We start from the raw sequence: 19,732 nt of genomic DNA, 5'->3' as shown, positions 1-19,732 counted from the left end.
ATGAAACTCTAATCTGAGCTGAAGGAACAGTTTCACGACAAGCTGTGACCATTCCACACACTTCATTAGCTGCCATAATTAGCCTGGTGTTTCAATTTGTTAGAACTGGTGGGGACAATTTTACTCAGAATACAAACATCAAAAAGCAGGGTCTCTTTGACTTCAGAAGTGGCTGATGAGAGGCTTTCTAGTCTTTCTGTTAACTAAAAGATTAATTACAGCTGATGGGAGGCTGTACTCTGATTGTCACTCTGTCTATGCACATTACTTTTAGCATTAGAAGAAAGACATGGTTGACACTGCAGTGCTCAATCAAGCAGCTTCACATCAGGGCATCAAGTCTGTTTTAATATGCATGGTCTTGTATTGTTTGATTGACTTGTTCTCTACTTCTCAGGATCCCAAGCTCTGTCACCAACTAGATTGTACCAACAGGACAGCAGTTTACGCAGTGGCATGCAGGGCAGGTATAACACTAAGGACATCATTATTCCATTACAGGGGACACACACAAATCCACCCCCCCTGGAAATCTTTCAAAGCCTCCTTTTATTTGTCTTGCTCTCAGAAAAATGGCTCCATCTTCCACATAAATCTGTGTTTGTGTGACTTTTTTTTCCAGACATACACCATTTATACCAGGACAATCCTTTCAGAGTTAACATGAAATCATCTCCCTATATTGGGAGGAAGGTGGGATATAAGAAAATAACAGTAATAATAACAATAATAATAATCACAAATATGAATTAATTTGTGAACTGATCTGATTTTTCCCTCCTTCAATTTCTGTCAAGAAAGATTGGAGAGAAATTTGGTTGCCTATTTTTTACCCTAATAGTTAGGCTTTTTAAATATATATATATTATTTTATTTAGACTTTTTATATAAGCTTTTCCAGTCATGACAATGTTAGCTTCTTTCTGCACATATTTCAAGCACCATGCAAACATCTACCTTAGCACATCTCTTTTAACTAGTAATAATAAAATTTCAGACTTCTCTAACCTGCTACTCAACTCTCATATCTCCAGGCAGCATTAAGTAATGGGTTATGGTGGTTGGAGAGGATGGGAGTCATAGTCCAACACGTATGGTGGCAACAATATATATATGGAGCATTAAAAGGAGTAGACTGAGGCCTGTTCTACACGGGCCTTTGCCATGCCCCCAGTACGTCCTAGGGGTTGGCTGAGGATGCAGCGTCCAATCAGGCCTCACCCCTAGGACGTATTGGGTACATCAAAATGGCGGTGCCCTATACAGATGGGCACTGCCATTTTGACGTTAGCGTACGCACGTCGTGGCACGATTATGATGCCACAAGTGTGCCATTGGCGCCTTGCGGTGTCATAACAGCACCGCAAAAAGAACCCGCATTTTGCGGGTTCTTTTTGCTGCGCTAGGGAATCGCGCTGTTTGTCCGCTGCAGTTCCCTGGCACAGCAAACACGGGTGCTGGCAGAGCGCCCTTTTGGGCGCTTTGTAAAGCACCTGAGACACTTTTCTAATTTCCATTAGACTGAGGTACAGTGATTTATGAGCAGTTACGTGAGACCCAGCATGGTGTAGTGGTTTGAATGAACTAGAACTCTGGGCCCTGTCTGCATAGACCAAAAGCCCACCCCCCTTCTGGTATTGTTCTCTTTGGATGATGCACAGCCCAAACCCCAGTTGTGCTGTGAGCAGTCTGGATAACATCTGGCATGCTCTGCACTGTAACTGGGTTTTAACACACTTAAAATGGAGTAAAAAATCTCCTACTTGTTCCTCTGGATCTTCTGGAAAGATCTGGACCTCCGTTTCCATGCTGTGGTGGCTGTCTGGATGAGCATCCTGCTGGGCCGCCTGGCGCATCCACCACGGGTCAGAATGAAGTGCCCATCATGTGACTGTCCCTGGGTGTCTTATTCTGACCTCAGAATAGAATGACCTACAGCAGCAGTGGATGTGGTGGAAGGCCCAGTGGGCTGCCGGTATAGACAGCTACCACAGTGTGAAACAGAAGCCAAGATAATGAGGACATGTTGCGGCAGCTGTGGGGCCAGATACTCTGAGCTGCCCCTGGAGTATCCTGGCCAGTGCAGACAAAGCATATGAAACAAGGATCTGAATCCCCACCGGGCCATGGAAACACTCTGGTTGCCCTTGGGCAAGATCTACTCCTTCATCCATACAGGAAGGCAAGGACAAACCTCCTTAAGAAATTTTGCCAAGAAAAATCCACAATAGAACCTTAGGCTCACCATAAACCAGAAACAACTTGAAGGCAGGTAACAGCAGAATGCCAGAGAAAGAAAGTGGGTCCACTGGCAATAAGGCTGAATCAGGCTTTGATGACGGAAAATAATTTTTTATGCCACAATGGTTTTCGTCATTCATATTTTGGTGCAATCAAAAATACCAAAATAACAAATCTGTATAACTTTTGGGAGGGATGAGGAAGAATTTACAATAGATTCAAGCAGCTCCACCCTCAAACAAGGTCTACAAATGTGGTTCTTGGACATTTCCTAAAAGAGAAGTAGCCTTGTTAATTATACATAAACTTTGCTATTCAGTAATCCCAGTAAGAAGAATTGTTTGGAAAGCTGCAATTTCTTTGTACTCCAACTTAGTGGTTATTAAAAGACAGATTTCCTCCTTTACCCGAAACATGCTAGTTGCCTGATTAAACATAGAAGGTAAGTAATACAAGACATTTATCATGCAACAGACAAATGACACTGGATTGCTAGTTAGACAGTATAATAAGTACCATGTAATTTTCTCTTTAGAATCTATTTATTCTTCAAAGCCCCAGAATGTTATCAAAGCATGGCATTTTCCTGCTGAGAAATTATAGAACTGAAAATCAGTTTTTATAAAATATTCAACTGGTTGCTGACAAACCCTTTTCAAATACATTAGAAATTGCTGACAGTGTCTTTTATCATGCAAATAACTTCACTGAAAAGCTGAAATCTTTCTCGTCACTACTTGATATTCTTCCTTCCAAACTATTATCTTCTTTGAGTTACCACTAACCTTCAAGAGAATGGTATTAACAACATCTTTGCTTTTTAATTTTTTAAAAACCTCCATAGAAACTCGAATCCAAAGAAGCTGTTGGGGAAGGCAGCTCTGCTATATGAGGCAGTGTAGAGGCTTAACTATGGAAGGGGAGCAAAATCAGGCCATTGCCTCCCCATAAAAATTCTGCCCCCTCCCAATTTTTTTTGTTGGGAGCCTAAAATTCTACCAGTGCAGTAACTCAAAACTTTGGTTGAGCAGTCAGAAATATAGGCCAGTATTCTGCATCAGTTGCTTAGTAAAATAACCCAACCCAAACAGAATGTCTCTCACATTTGCTGTTATCTTTATAATTCAGTTCTATATGTATTCAAAGAGCTACCTCTTCGTAGACCCCCGTCCTCCACTGCTCTGCCCAACTCCTGCAAACTCATACTTGTGATCTCTTTAATAGAGTCCATCCATCTAGCATGCAACCTTCCACTCTTTCTACTTCCCTCCACCTTTCCTAGCATTACTGTTCCCCCCCCCCCCCCAGTGATTCATATCTTTTCATGATGTGTCCAAAGTATGCCAGCATAAGTTTTGTCATCTTGTCTTCCAGGGAGATTTCTGGCTTGATCTGCTCTAGGACCCATTTGTTTGTCTTTTTAGCTGTCCATGGAATCGTCAGCACTCTTCTCCAACACCACATCTCAAATGAACTGATTTTTTCCTGCCTTCTTTCTCAATTATCCAGCTGTCACATCCACACATGATAATAGGGAATACAATGGCTTGTATGATTCTAACTTTTGTACTGAGTTGTATATCTTTGCATTTTAGGCAGGATACAGACCTCCCAAAAAGGGTGGTCTGCCGCCACCTCCATTTCCGCCAGCAGGAAGCCTCAGCTGCCAAATGGCGAGGTTTCCCGGCGGCGAAAAAAGAACCCACAAAAAGTGGGTTCTTTTGGCGTCACACTGGTGATGCCTGAGTGCGCAAATGGTGCACTCGTGACGTCGCCAGCACGATGGGACGTGCGGGTGCTATGCGTCTATTGCGCCAAAATGGCAGTGCCCATGTGTACAGGGCGCCGCCATTTTGACACCCCCGTCACGTGCTAGGGGTGAGGCCAGTATGGACGCTGCATCCTTGGCCAACCCCCAAGCATGTGACGGGGGTGGCGCAAAGGCCCATTTAAATCAGGCCTTTGAATCTTTTCATAGCCACTCTCCCCATTCTTAATCTTCTTTTTAAATTTTATACAAAAATACAGTAAACGGTATACAGAAAACCCACACATACAGACAGATACCTGCACAAGAACTCCAACCATCACCCAGGACAAAAGAAGCACAATCAAAATACTGGTAGACTGAGCAAAACGCATCTGCGAACCTCACTTCTTGGAAGATGAACTGAAGCACTTGGACCAGGCTCTGCAGGCTAATGGTTATTCCAGCTCAGACATCAGAAGGGCTGGCAGGCCCAGGAAAACCCAGAGGAATGAAGAAGCAGCCACCCAAAGGGAAGGTATTTTTACCATACATCAAAGGAGTCACAGACAGAATAGGCATTTGCACAATCTGCAAATGGTTTACCAACCGACGAAGAAAATCCAGCAAATGCTTTGCTCACCCAAGGACCAAAGAGACCCTCTCACAGCTGCAGGAGTTTACCGCATACCATGCAGCTGTGGACAAGTCTACGTAGGGACCACCAAATGGAGTGTGCAAACAAGAATCAAGGAACACCAGAGACACTGCAGACTGGGTCAGCCAGAAAAATCAACAGTAGCAGAACATGCCACAAACCATCCTGGGCATAAAATACTGTTTGGAAATTCTGGACCATGCCAACCACTACCATGTCAGGATGTACAGGGAAGCCATTGAAATCCACAAACATCTGGACAATTTCAACTGGAAAGAAGAAACCCTTAAAGTGAACATGATTTGGCTATCAGTCCTGAGGAATAGCAAAATAAGGACTCAGCAAATGGGAAACCACTCAGAGTCAGGGGCTTTCCCAGCAGATAATGATAACCAATTAGCAGACATTAATCCTCTTTTGCATTAGCCTCCCAGCCTGAGGCCTGCCATCTGCACAGAACAATACACATGCAAATCACTCCTGCACTCCCAGGCTCACACAGTAGATATAGACCCACTTTTTCTAGGCAAGCATTCTCTGAAGATGCCAGCCACAGATGCTGGCGAAACGTCAGGAAGAAACTCTTCTAGAACATGAGCACATAGCCCGAAAAACCCACACCCCCCCCCCCAAAAAAAAAAGACAAAAAGCTTTGCTATTTTCAGTGGAACTGCACTGGCTGCAAAAAACACATTTTTATTTCAGCCAGCAAGGAAGAATTTTAACTTAGCATTTGATTAATGCTAAGTCTGCACCCAGAAGAGGTTTCTTTTTTGTTGATATCTAATTATTTAATTAATTGCCAGTATTAATGAAATGAAACCATTTAAAACAAACAGCTAGGCTGAGTGTTCTGCAGCAAGCTTGAATCATCAATTCACATATGTAGACTTCTTCCTAAAATTGCTGTAGGATGGACTGTTGAACTTGAAAAGCATATTTTATCCCAATCAGTGTGTAAAAGTAAAATTATCCATAACTAAGCCATGTTTCTCTGCTGTACAGTTTAACTGTAATGATCCCTACACACTGCACTCGCACATCAATTATCATAATCATAATCACGGTCGTTAAGCTGAATGTTCATTATTACCAGGATGCTGGTGACAGCAGATTCAATCATTGGGTGCAATAGGCAGGCAGTCATAGTCCCACCCAAGTTTCTGCAGACAACGTTGTGCCACATTAAGCCTATGATATGTTCCACATCCCACTTCATTTCAAAAGCTGCAGACGGTAAAGGTCAGCTTTATGTTCTGTGCAATATGCTTAGGTTCTTTAAATTAATTCTTTGGAGGACTGGCTATTTTTATGCTTTGTGGATAACAACGTTCCATTTAGGTCCAAATATGCATGCACAAATAAGAAAAGAGGCTTGCAGCTGTGTTGTAAGTCACCTATAATATGGGCAAACAACACAACACCTTAGCCACAAAAAGGTCTTAAAATGTCACTGCCTCATTTTTGGAAACAAGGAATACAGCAAAAATTGCTGCCATTAAAAGTCAGTTGTCTCAAATGCACATGCAAACTAATTCCACTTCTGATTAAAGGCTGTAGGCTATCATTTCTGCTTCAGTGAATATGGAAGTGTGTAAGTGTTTTGACAACCGAAAGATTAGTTAGCATATCTGATCCCTAGACTGTCCAGTTTCATGGGACCTATCATTGCCAATTAAATTCATAGTATCTGTTAGGTTCTTAATTCTGAAACTTCACACTTCTTGGATGTGCAGTACTAGTCATTTGGCAGCTTTCAGCCATATCAAGTGTGATGTCTAAACAATAATACATTTTACTTTGACTCCTTCATATAATATTGAAGCAAATATATGTATTTATCATGTGTCTCTTCATCTTAGATTTTCAGTGAATATGTTATGTAATACTATTATTCTGCTAATGTCTTGAAAGTGCAGAAGTATGGCCTGTTTTTAGTTTCACTGTGCAGACTAGGTGAACCTTTCTCAACGGTGCCTTTTGAATGTATTGACTACAAATCCAATCAACCCTTGCCACCAGGGGAAGGCTGGGAAATGATACAGTCCCTGCATCAGAACTGTGCTGTGATGCTGCTATGATTAAGCAAAAATTGAACTTGTAAATGGCTATAATCTCAGCAGGAACCCATGTCATGATAGCATCTGGAGTTATTCTCTGGACATATACCGTGTACTCAGTGGGCAGGTGAACAATTAACAGTATTTTCTGTTTTCTGGTTCCATGTTCATTATGTTTCAATAGATTAAAAGTGAACACAGAGAGACTTATATCAGGGGTGTGACCAAGGGGGTGCAGAATGTGAATCGCACTGGGTGACACTTTGTGTGTGTGTGTGTGTGAACATCCAGGGGGATGGTCTGTCCCAAGACCCCCTGGCTTCCCTCTTCTGCCAGCCAGGGCACCTCTTCTGTCCATCAGCTACAGCTACTAGTGGGGTTGGGGTGCTGCCACTGCCCAGTAGCTCCTTCTGGGTCTGGACTGCTGACCAGATGGGGAAACTGCTGAGTGGGCAAATGGCTGCTGGGCAGCAGCAGAGGCCCACCCCCTCCAGCAGATGCTGGTGAGGAGGGGCTCCCTTCCAGGTCCAATGGATCTGCTGGCCAGGTGGGAAAGCGAGTTGCCTTCCTTTGCTACCCAGCCAGTAGCTCCACCAGACCCAGAAAAATCTGCCAAAGAAAGGAGAGGGGTCAGGTTTATGACTCCAGGTTGTACCTACCATTTAAATTGTCTACTTTGGGTTTTTTCCCTCCTGACCCAAAGCATTTGAATAGTAAAGGTAAAAGGTAAAGGTTTCCCTTTTGATATTATTGTCAATCATGTCTGGCTGTAGGGGCCAGTGCTCAACTCCGTTATTAAGCCGAGGAGGCCAGTGTTGTCAAAGATGACTTTGTGTTCATGTGGCCAGCATGACTGCATGGAACACGGTTACTTTCCCACCAAAGTGGTACCTATTTATCTACTTGCACTCTAACTTTTGAATTGCTAGATTAGCAGAAACTGGGGTTAGTGATGGACAACCACTCCATTGTGCTGTGTCTGGGTCTCAAACTGCCAACCTGCTGATCCTGTGATCGTCAGAGTCAGCATCTTAACACCTGATCCACTGCATCCCTATGCTATTTGAATAGAAGCACATGACATAATTAAGAAATAAAATAAATCCAATAAAACAATGTTACCTTTTAAGGCAGCTATGGTTTGCCATCAACTCTGAACTCAAGAAACTGAGGTTTAAATATGGTTAAAGAGACCAAGGCAGGCTCAAACAATGCTTTCAGTTAATATAAAACACAGTTTTTTGAGTATGAACATAACAGGAGATTATGCTAAGTTTAGACCCCCAAATGGCCTTCAATTTCCTTCTTGTCATAAAAAGAGAATAAGTTTTCAAGTTTTCCATCTGAATGCTCAGTACACTGGAAATCCTGTGTCTTGTTATTTATGAACTCAGCCAAAGTCTGTTTAAACACCTCTGAATTAGACTAATGTTGTAACTGCACTATGTTATACATAACAACAAGCCATAAATTGCTACTGTGAGAACAAACCCTATGTATGCATACTCCCTCCTCCCATCTGCTCCCACATGCTCCATTTCAGTTAGCTGTTTTCTAGTTTAATCAAGCCAAAATCTGCTGCTATATCCAAACTCTCAAATCATGATATGTGTTTGTCTTCCAAAAAACACATACTCATATATTTTAGAGGACAAATGTAAACCAAAATTGCTTATAATTCCCTTTCTCCCCTTTGAGGTCTGATACTCTTCTCTGCGTTTCCCCCCTTCTATTTCCAGAAGCTTTGGAAAATTGAATATTCTTAGTCCTTCTACAGCTTCCTAGAATGAAAACTCAGAACACCAGCTTGTAATGGCCTTCCCATCACAGTTTAGTTCTTCAAAAACTTCTCAGTGAGTTAATTTCCTCCAACATTAGTAAGGGCTGGTTTTTAGACCTGGGTTTTAATAATCAAGCTACTTGTTTTCTTGCTTAGTATCTATCAGGCTATTTGTCATTTATCAACTAATCAATTTCATAATAGAATCTCTGCAGTTATATCTGCTAATCATCAATGCAATTACTGTATATCATTTGATTCTTGTTTGTATAATATACATCTCCACCCCACAAAAAATACTCTACTGTGAGTTATCAGGAACTATTGCCCAGGATATAGTATTGTCAAGATTCAAATAGCCTCTGTATGCATGTATTCTGAGAAGTTATGTGAGTTCATATACAAGTTGGAAGAGCATGCCCAGTAACATTTAACAGCAAACTAGGATTTGGTGTCCCTTATAAAAAATAGAAAATCAAGGTTTGATATTTAAAATTTATACTTTTTTTTGAACATTTTCAAACCGTGGATGCTTGAATCCATATATAAAAAATCAGTGTATAAGAAGGGCCTACTGTACCAAATAACTAAATCACTCTTTATAGGTTTTTACAAATTATGTAATTATATATGTAAATTGCAATGGAGTGCATATTTAGACTCTTTGAGTCCCATTGACTTAAATGATATTTAAGCTAATAAGTTTTCAGTTAACAAGTTGTACATAAATGAAGGTATGAACTGGAAGTGTCAAAAGAGGTCAGTACCATGTGCAGCAATGATTTAAATTTTATTAGATGCTCTAATCTGCTAGCATGCTGTGATTCACATCTCAAGATGCTACTGTCAAAATAATGTGTCAATGCAGCAAAGCTCAAGTGTGCAAAATAAATAAATAAATAAATAAATAAATAAATAAATACATACATACATACATACATGAATCTGTAGTCAGTTTTAACTCAAGTCCATAGGGAGGTTACATAAAATCAGACTTTTTTTGCTTCCTCAAGCTGACAAGTACTCACAAAAGCAGCCAGGAAGCAATTGTTCAATTGTTTTCTTTCCATTTCATGCTTTGTGACTGATGATCTATATGGCTTCAGTTTTTAAACTTTTGACATCCTATCCTGTATTGAATTCCTTCCACTCAACAACTATTTATACAATGTTAAAAGTTTTGTGAGACATCATGGCCTGTAGTAAGAAATACTGAAAAGAGTTTGCCTACCAGACAATGACAAAAATGTCTGAACACAACAATATATTTTGACTCATGTCTAAACTGAGTAACACACACAAGAATAAAACAAAGTGTAACAATTGTATTCTTCTGATATTGAAATATTCCAACCAGTTTACTCCTTCCAGTGTGTGTAGTACTGCAACGTAAACACGCAGCTGGCACAAGTACAGTGCGCCCACGCCATACGCGGGCGCACCATATGCGGCCTTGAGCCTATGCGCTCAAGCTGTGGCGCGCACGCGGGGCGGAAGGGGCGGCGCGTCCCATTCAATTGAATGGGCGTGCGTGCCCGTTGCGCCACGCGCGTGCCTGCGCCGCCGCGCCCGAGCCCCATTGTTTCCAATGGGGCTCGAGCATAGGCGGAATTCACCTTACGCGGAGGGATCCGGAACGGATCCCCCGCGTAAGGTGAGGACGCACTGTACTTGCCTTTTTATTTTTTCAAATGATCCTTATGGAGTATTAGGGAAAGAATTAAATCAAAGCTCCTGAACATGCAGTGAAAATTTTCATTTTTTTAAGAAGGTATACACTGAATTTTGCTACCATCAGAGAGAATGATGGAGGATTTTTTAAAAAATTATTTTGTCACTACCACTGGACATACTGGTTGGAAGATTCTGGGAGGTCTCCTCAAAAAGAAGTCTTTGAGCAATACAGCAATAGCAAGTATATTTAGATACTGCTTATCAGTGAACTAGCACTCCCTATTTGGTTTACAATGTGTAAGCTAACTGCGCTCAACAAACTGGGTACTCATTTTACTGACCAACAGAAGGATGGAAAGCTGAGTGGACTTTGGAGCCCTCCTCTAGGACTGAAGTTACAACACTGTGGCTGCAATACCAGGATTTAACCACTGCACCACCAGGGCTCCTTAATTCAGTCCTGATGCAACTTTTTAACTTCTAAATGATCTGAATATCCTGGGGTATTTAGAAAAGATAACTTGGGGTATTTGGACATGATACTCCTGAGGGCATTTGGACAAAATAACATGGTAGGTTGAACAGGGGCCCTACTGTAGTAAACCTTAAAATAATTAATAACCCATCCTCCCAGAGCTTGTGAATTGGCTCTTATAGCCTTAGAGCTCTACATAGAGCCAACAGCCGGAAAAACAAACAAACCCACAGGATAACACTGTGCTCATAATGCATAGAGTTGGATATTAATACAGCAATTGCTTTGAGCAGTACAGTCCCTGTACACAGAGCTTCCTTTTTGCCAGGAATCCCCATTCATTTAAATGGCAAATGATATGAAGCCTTTTGTTAAAACATAGCCTGTAGTACCTGTTCAATTAAAAGTTTAATATTCTTATCACCTCTGAATGTTTTTTTTTTCAGTGCAGGAAGAAGAAGCTACTTTATTTGACAGAACCTGGTTTGTAGTTGTGAGAATTATATATGATGCAAGGCTTAATCTTTGAGATAAGATAGGTACACACCACATGGAAAAAATGATTGAAGCCAGTGGTTCTTAATATTTTCTTTACCAGTGACCCCCTTTAAATATATTTTGTTGCTGTGGACTCCAAGATTTACCATATATACTTGACTATAAGTTGACCCCACGTATAAGTCGAGGGCTGGTTTTGGGGCCAAAATTATGGATTTTGATATGAACTGTGGTTGAGACTAAATCCTAGGGACATGTAACCTGTGAATAAGTTGAGGCTAAATCCTAGGGACATGTAACAAAGGATCTAAAGTATGAAGCAAAAGAAAACAAAGCCAAAGAACTTTAAAAAGTCCAGCAGGCATAACTGTTTGTGCTCACACTAAAAGATGTGTGTGTGTGTGTGTGTGTGTGTGTGTGTGTGTGTGTGTACTTCCAGGTCAGAGTACACTCTGGTTTTTCACCAGGAAATAGTTCCCTTTTTAATAAGAGTTAAAGTATAGTACTTTTATTGACTCATGTTTTTGGGTCAATTTTCTGACTAAAATTTCTAGACTTATACAGTACACGAGTATATACAGTAACTCAATGTTTAAAAACATTATTATTATTATTATTATTATTATTATTATTATTATTACCTGAACACTGAACCATTTGCAATTACATCATCTGTTAAACTTTCCATCAAAGACACTGGGGTGGGGGTCGAGAGGGAAGATTTTTCTCCTGCTTCTTCTTTCCTGTTTGTATCTACAGTTGACTGAATGGCAATGCACAGGCCCAGCCAGCCAGCCAGCCAGCCAGCCAGCCGGCCAGCCAGCCAGCCGGCCAGCCAGCCAGCCGGCCAGCCAGCCAGCCGGCCAGCCAGCCTTTGCCTCAGCTCCTGTCATGTGGCCATTCTGTTGGTGCTCAGCTGCTCAGCCTACCTCCTTCCTGGAGTGGAGTGACCATGTCACAGGAGCAAAGGCACAGGCTAGCTGGCTGGCTGGCTCTGCTGGTATTCCAACTGTAGTTTGATGGGAAGAAGCAGGAGAAGTCTTCCCTTCCCTCCTGGTGCCTCTGAGATTGAAGTGGGTAGAACTCTGCTCCCCAGAAGCAGCAATCACGAAGCACTGTCCAAAAGGAGACTTCTGCACAAGGAAGTCAATAACTGCTCCCTTTGCATCCCCTTCTAGCTCTAAGATCCCACTCAGAATGTTTGGATGGGATCCAAAATGAACTGGGAAGAAAAGAAGTGGAGCGGGGAAAGTCCAAAGTCTGACAGAGGCAGCCTAGAAGTGAGCCAGAGTGGTACCAAGCTGGGAAAGGCATGGGGCTATTGGTGGGAAAGAAGATGGAGAGAAAAAGGAGGACAAAGAGGACAAAGGATTGACATTTGGTGGCAGACAGCTGTGTTGTGTGTAAATACCCTATTGAACTCTGAATAGGTTAGTGTTGTGCTGAGACCCTATGTTTGCTCTGGCTGGCTAGTCTGTCTGTTTTTCCCTCCCTCCCTCCCTCCTTCCTTCCTTCCTTCCTTCTCCTATCTTGGTCTCCTCCCCTCCTGATGAAGAAGGCAAAAAAAGAGGGTTCAAGTATTTGTGATAGAGGACTGGACTGCTCCTGGCTGGACATGGAAGGAGGGAGGGAGGGAGAGAGAGAGAGAAGGGCAAAGGCTGGTTGGCTGGATGTCAGCTCTGCTGTTATTCAGCTGCTCAGCCTGCCTCTGACCCATAGTGGAGCAGCCACATGACAGGCAACATGCAGGCCCAGCCAACCAATCAGCTGTTGCCTTGGCCTCTGCTATATGGCTGTTCCACTGCTGGGAGGAGGTGAGCTGAGCACCTTTGAAAACCTTCCCTGTGAGGACATCATGGCCCTCTGGGGATCCACACACCACAGGCTAAGAACCACTGATCTAAACCATGTTCACAATCTTGAATTACAGTAAACTCACATGCACATATGTGTGCACACACACCATTACAGCAGGCCAGGAAAGGAAGGGAAAACAGAAGATACAGATAGCTAAAGGTATGAAGTTCTCTGCTCACAGGAAAATTGCTTTTTTCAGTGTCCTTCCCATCCCAGCATAAATTTACTGGTAAAACCGCGAGGCAGCAAAAGGAATATTCTGATCTGCAGCAAGTGGATATACAGTAATCTCCCCACCTTTTTATATTTTCTACAATACCAACCAGAAATATAGATCTTTGCTTATTGTGTTCTCATATGCACAATGAAACTATTCAAACATTGTCTTCCTACTACATGAGATTATCAGTATTTTCTAGCCTTTTTTAAAAAAATTAACATTTTGAAATGTTTTTGCCAAACTTTCAGAAAGTTGCTTTTTGCAACAACAAAAAAACCCTGCACAAAACTGACTTTTGTGTGCAATGTGTTTTTGCATGCACCAATGTATTTGCCCTACAAATGGATTTTTTAAAACTATTTTTTATTCAAAAATTCCCAACAAATCTGCTAGTGCTGCTGATAAAAAGAGATTCTAGTTTTTATAGTTTCACACAGAGGCACAGAAGAAGAAGAAGAAGAAGAAGAAGAAGAAGAAGAAGAAGAAGAAGAAGAAGAAGCCGCCGCCTCACAGAGATTGACACTTTTTTTGGACAGAATATCTTGATGAAATTATTTTAAATAAACTGTTTTACATACATAGGGGCTTTGCAGACCACCCATAAGTGGTACAGCCAGATTGGGGCTGCAGCAATCGCATGCTGAGGCCCCATCCTGGCCTTTGTAGGCCGCAAAAAGCAGAACCATAGCGATAAAAAGCAGTGATAGCTGCAGCGCCATGATTTTACGGCACTCCTTCAGTGCTGTAAAACCATGCTGTGTTGTGTGGATGCAGCACCAGAAGAGCTCCATGACAACCTGTGCTATGTAGCATCACACCGCCTTGGGGGTGGGGCTGGGGCATGCTTCATTTGGATGCTATGCTCCGACTCTAGCCTTTCCCGCCGGTGTGCACAGTCCCTTAGTATTCAAGTTGCTTTGCTCTGTGGCACTGGAACCCATTTCAAATGGTAAACAGATTGCATGTAATTTCCATAAAGTAAAACCAAGGTAAGGGGATTCACCATGCCAAGAGTCTCATGTTGACACAGGATTCACCAAGATTCTCTTTAATGTTTAATTTAAGAATACAGTTCAGTTCTCGGCAACTTCTATACAGAGAAATTTAGAAGAATATATACAAATGTTTGCAAATTTGGAGAAAAAAATGAAAGAGAAAAGAAAAGCTATTCTGTAAAACCAAAATTCTCACTGTGTTAACCAAGCTGTGTGTGTCTGTGAGGGAGGGGGGATTAACAGAGAATCGTTCAGGAATAATTTAATATCTGCAAGTGAATCATTTAACTTTGTTATGTCACACATTAAATACTTTCATCTCTGCATTTTCCCTTTTTGCATTACTTTCGTCATTTCATATTTGAAATACAAATTAAAAATTAGTATTTTTAACATCAATTTCAAAAATGATAATAGCAACTGATGTTTCTATTTCTTTAGTTTTACAAGATTCAATTCAACAATTTCCTAATTTGTTTCTTCTATAAGAGATACTCTCTGGGATTGTTACTGAAAAACACTCCACAGTTTTTCAGTCCTTCAGTGAGCTTTTATGATATTTCAATAGAAAATGATTCAGTGGCACGGAGCTGACTCACTTTGATATTTTTAAGAAGTCTACAAAGTACAACTTTGCTTCATTTGCCAATATAACTCACCTTTTTTGTTATCCATTTTTCTGGGTATTCTTCCCGGAAATGTTTGAGTCCATAACTTGACTGACCATATTTACTTGCTCTTTGGATTGATGGGACATATTTATCAGGTTCGTGGCCTGAAAATGGCAAAAACCTAAAAGGTGAAATACATAGGTGATTATTTTTCATCCTATTAATATGATTTAGGCAATTAACAGGGAAATATTATAATATGGATAATATTGTTTTGTGTCGCCAAAGTCTATGATAGCATTATGGGTAATTAATGCATTTTCAAAGATAACCTCCACTTCCATTCTAGGGTTTCAATTTTGTGTAGTATTTTGAAATTAAATTATACCATGTGTTTTATAATAACTTCACCATCTCAATGGGAATTATGAAGGTAGAGCCCATTTTGACATAATACAATTCTTTGGCAACCACAAGAATAATAGAGTTAGAGAAAACCATATTCCTAGATAACCCAACATCAGTTGTTTCATTTGCTAAATTTCAGGCTGTTTCCTAGAGAAAAACAGGACTGCCCATAGTAATATACACTTTTTGTCACTTCTTGCTTGGATGACTATAGTAATCCTATATAAGGGGTTGCCTTTGAAAAGTGTTCAGAAACTGCAGCTAGCTCAAAATGCTGCTGGCTAAAGTTCTGATGAGGTTTGAATGTTGGAGAATGTGGCTGCTATATTGCTCCAATTGCACTGGCTGCTGATAATTTTTTTTTGTTATAATCTTTATTGAAATTTTTTACAAATTAAAAAGGGTACATCAGATAGTCACACATAAACACTCCATTTATATCAGCTAAATCCTTTCTATTCCTCAAAAATCCAATATCTTATTTCCTTTATCTCATACTACCACCACCTCTCTAGCTTAAATACTAAGAATGTACCTGCATTGTCTCTTTTTCCCTATGTTACAAAACAGTTTCTATTTCCTCCTCATTCTGCATCTGGCGCACTACTTTGTTTTAACACTATTATATATTTCTCTTAGATTATTCCATATTTGATTTCCATTTCTTGTTTCTTCCTCTTTCAACATTATTGTTATTGTATCCATTTCTATCACATCTAAACATTTCTCTAACCATGTTTCTATCTTAGAAATTTCTTTGCTTCTCCAATATTTTGCTATCACTATTCTTGCAGCTGTTAACATATATAATAGGGATTTCAATTTTTGTCTTAATTCTTTATCTTCAACAATATTTAATAGACACATCTCGGGTAATAATGGGAAATCTGTACCAATTATTTTCCTTATCTTTTTGTGTATCTCTATCCAGAATTTGTTAATTTGGGGACATGTCTATCACATATGATAAAAATTTCCAACACTTTTTTCGCACTTCCAACACAACCCTTTATTATTTTTATAAATTTTTGCCAATCTGTTTGGAGTTAGATACCACCTGTATAACATTTTATATAAATTTTCCTTTATATCTGAGCATAAAGTAAATTTTAGGTCTTTCCCCCACATCCTCTCCCAAGCTTCTAATTTTATATTCTTTCTGATATTTTGTGACCATTGGACCATACAGTGTTTTATTTGTTCTTGTTCCAATTCCAATTTTAATAATAATTTGTAAAATTTTGAGATTTTTCCCCCTTTTCTATCTAATATTATCAAGTCTAACTCTGTTTTTTTAAAGTAACTCCAAATTGTTTTTCATCTGCTTTATATCTTTCTGATAATTGATAGTATAGGAACCAATTAATCTTATATCCATCCTGATTTAATTCTTCCATCGTTTTCATCTTTAATTTCCCATTTTCCATTTTTAAAATATCTTTATATCTTAACCAATTCTCACCTTCTATTCTTCCCATCCTAAAAAGGGCTTCCTGTGGAGAAATCCAATCTGGTAAGATTCTATATACCTTATTTTTATATGTCATCCATATTTTCCATAGTGCCTTCCTTACAATATGATTTTTGAATTCTTTATTCAATTCTACTTTATCTAACCACATATATGCATGCCAGCCATACCTAAGGTTGAATCCTTCCAAATTTAACAATTGATCATCTTTTAGCTCTATCCAATTAGTTATCCATTCAAAACCACATGCATAAATATATAATTTAAAATTTGGTAACCCTAATCCTCCTCTGTCTTTATCATCAGTCAATGTCTCCCATTTTATCCTTGCCTTCCTTTTCACCCATATGAATCTTCTTAAATCTTTTTCCCATACAGTAAATATTTTATTATTATATATTATTGGTAAATTGGTAAATTTTGAAATAGATATAAGATTTTAGGTAGGATACTCATTTTAACAACCGCTATTTTCCCTAACAGAAATAATTGTAGGTTTGACCATTTTTGCATATTTTTTTTAAATTTCTTGCCATATCACCTTGTAATTAATTATCAAATAAGTCGCTATTTTTTCTTGTAATCTGTATCCCCAAATATTTAATTTTCTTTTGAACTTTGATTCCTGTTTTTTTTTTTTTTTTTTTTTTTTTTTTTGGTAATGCTTCTTGTTTTACTTTTATTATATTACAGGTTAACATAGCTGACTTATCTCTATTTATTTTGAATCCTGCACATTCTCCAAATTCTCTAATTATTTTAAATATTTTGAGTATGTTTTCTATAGGTTTCTCTACTACTAACATTACATCATCTGCGTATGCTCTAATTTTTATTTCCCTACCTTTAATTTTTGCTCCTTGTATTGATTTTTCTACCCTTATTTTGTTACATAATATTTCCAAACTCATTATACATAATAGGGGGGATAATGGGCAACCTCTTTTTATTTCACATTCTACCGTTCTTATACCATTCACAATTATTCTGGCTGTTTGTTTTTTATATATCTCCTCAATCCATTTTTGTATATTGTCTTCCAATTCTAATTTCCCTATTAATTTTAACATAAAACTCCAATTTAGACTGTCGAACGCTTTTTCTGCATCTAAAAATAACATTGCCACTTCTTTGCCTGGGTTTTTATCATAATATTCTATCAAATCTATTATTAGCCTTATATTTTGTTTTGCTTGTCTGCCTGGTAGAAATCTAACCTGATCTTTTTTGATCCAATTTTGTAGAATTGTTTTGAGCCTCTCCTCCATGATAGATGTGAAAATTTTATCATCTGTATTCAGAAGTGAGATTGGTCTATAATTCTGTGGGTAATTTGGGTCTTTTCCGTCTTTAGGGATTAATGTTATATTTGCTTCTGTCCATGTGTTTGGGATTCCTTCTGTCAAAATATTATTAAATACTTTTTCTAATGGTTCTATTAATTCTTCCTCATAGATTTTATAATATAGTAAGGTGTATCCATCCGGGCCTGGAGATTTCCCTTTCTTTCCTTTTCTTATTGCTTCACTTATTTCTTTCTTTGTTATTCTTTGATTTATCTTTTCCTTAATTTCCTTATCTATCTCTATTTTTTCTACTCCTTCTATGTAATCTTTTATTTTCTCTTTATTTCTAATATCCTCAATTTCCTTTCCATAGAGTTTCTTATAATATTTAAGGATTATTTCTCTAATTTTAGCTTGATCTTTTGTTACTATTTGATTGTCTTTCATTTCTAAAATTTGTCTATTTTGTTTCATTTTCTTGATTTTGTATGCTAAGAACTTCCCAGCTTTATTTCCATATTCAAAATATCTTTGTTTTGTAAATTTCATTTTTTTACAATTTCATCTGCCATCTTTTCCTCTAATTTCTTTTTTAAAGTTTTCAATTCTTTTTCTAATTTTTTATTGCTTAGTTCTTTTAATCTTTTCTTTTCTATTTCTTGAATCTTTTCTGATATTATTTTTATCTCTTTCTTTTTTTCTATTCATTTCAATTTTTTTTCTTTATTAAATAACCTCTAATAACTGCTTTGGCGGTGTCCCATATTATTCTCATATTTGTATGGCTGCTGATAATTTTTTAAAGATTAGGATGCCTAGAAGAGCATCTCCCTCTGTGTGAACCTGCCCTCTAAAACGAAATACAGAGAATGTTCTGAGTGTCCTATAGATCTGAGGGATATTTGGTGGCACAAGAAGGCCTCCTCCATGACTAGGGTCTAATCTGAAATGCAGAAATAATGCAGTTTGACACCACATTAACTGCCATGGCTCAGTGCTATGGAATTCTGGGGTTTGTGGTTTGTTGTGGCATCAGAGCTCTCCAACAGATAAGGCTAAATACCTAATAAAACTACAAATACCAGAAATCCATAGCACTCATCCATAGCAGTTAAAGCAGGATCAAACTGCATTATTTCTGAAGTGCAGATTGGAGATAGGTCTACATTGTGTAACCCTTTAGCCCAGGGTTTCTCAACTAGGGTTTCCTGGAACCACAGGGTTCCTTGAGAGGTTGCTAGGGATTCCCTGAGAGCATGATTAAAAAAAAAAAAAAAAAAAGAAAGAAACATTTTTGAGCTATATATAAAATATTTTTTATGCACAGTTCCTTATAATTTTTATACAGGTGTTTCCAGAGACATGAAAATTATTTTAAGAGTTCCTCCAAGGTAAAAAGTTGAGAAAGGCTGCTCTAGCCTATTCGTTGTCAACTACTGTATGAGAAATCTGAAGTATCTTTCAAGCAGGCAAACTCTTTCTTCACTGAGCACCACTTATGCATCTTCACTACCCTTTCTCCATCCTCCTAGTTAGCCTTCCAAGTACTGAAAGGCAGCAGGGAGATGTGTAAGAGATTCAATGACAGTAACAGAAATAGTGTGCATTAACAGTGAGTGGTGGAGATGTGTCATCTGGATACAAAGGATATGGTTTATAATCATTATTTCTACTCTTATTTCACAGCATTATAGTGAATATAATATAGCAGGGAGGAAAACATGGATTGTGTACTATGCTACTTGGAGGAA

General features: G+C 38.9%; 1 protein-coding gene across 4 annotated transcripts in view; it reads right to left on the bottom strand.

Annotated features, from left to right (window-relative positions):
- The window catches only part of LOC149310622 (spermatogenesis-associated protein 17-like), a 230,652-nt gene that overhangs the window by 106,709 nt on the left and 104,211 nt on the right, over nt 1–19,732 (bottom strand). For all 4 annotated transcript variants that reach the window (XM_089529324.1, XM_089529323.1, XM_089529326.1 and 1 more), the window contains one exon: nt 14,865–14,997. In XM_089529324.1, coding sequence (XP_089385450.1) covers nt 14,865–14,997 — 133 coding nt within the window. The remainder of the gene's footprint in view (nt 1–14,864; nt 14,998–19,732) is intronic.

This window comes from Sceloporus occidentalis, unplaced genomic scaffold, assembly GCF_023333645.1.
Source record: "Sceloporus occidentalis isolate IW3139 unplaced genomic scaffold, rSceOcc1.0.p SCAF_6, whole genome shotgun sequence".
Classification (NCBI taxonomy): Eukaryota; Metazoa; Chordata; class Lepidosauria; order Squamata; family Phrynosomatidae; genus Sceloporus; species Sceloporus occidentalis.
This window is presented reverse-complemented; position numbering and strand designations above follow the sequence as displayed.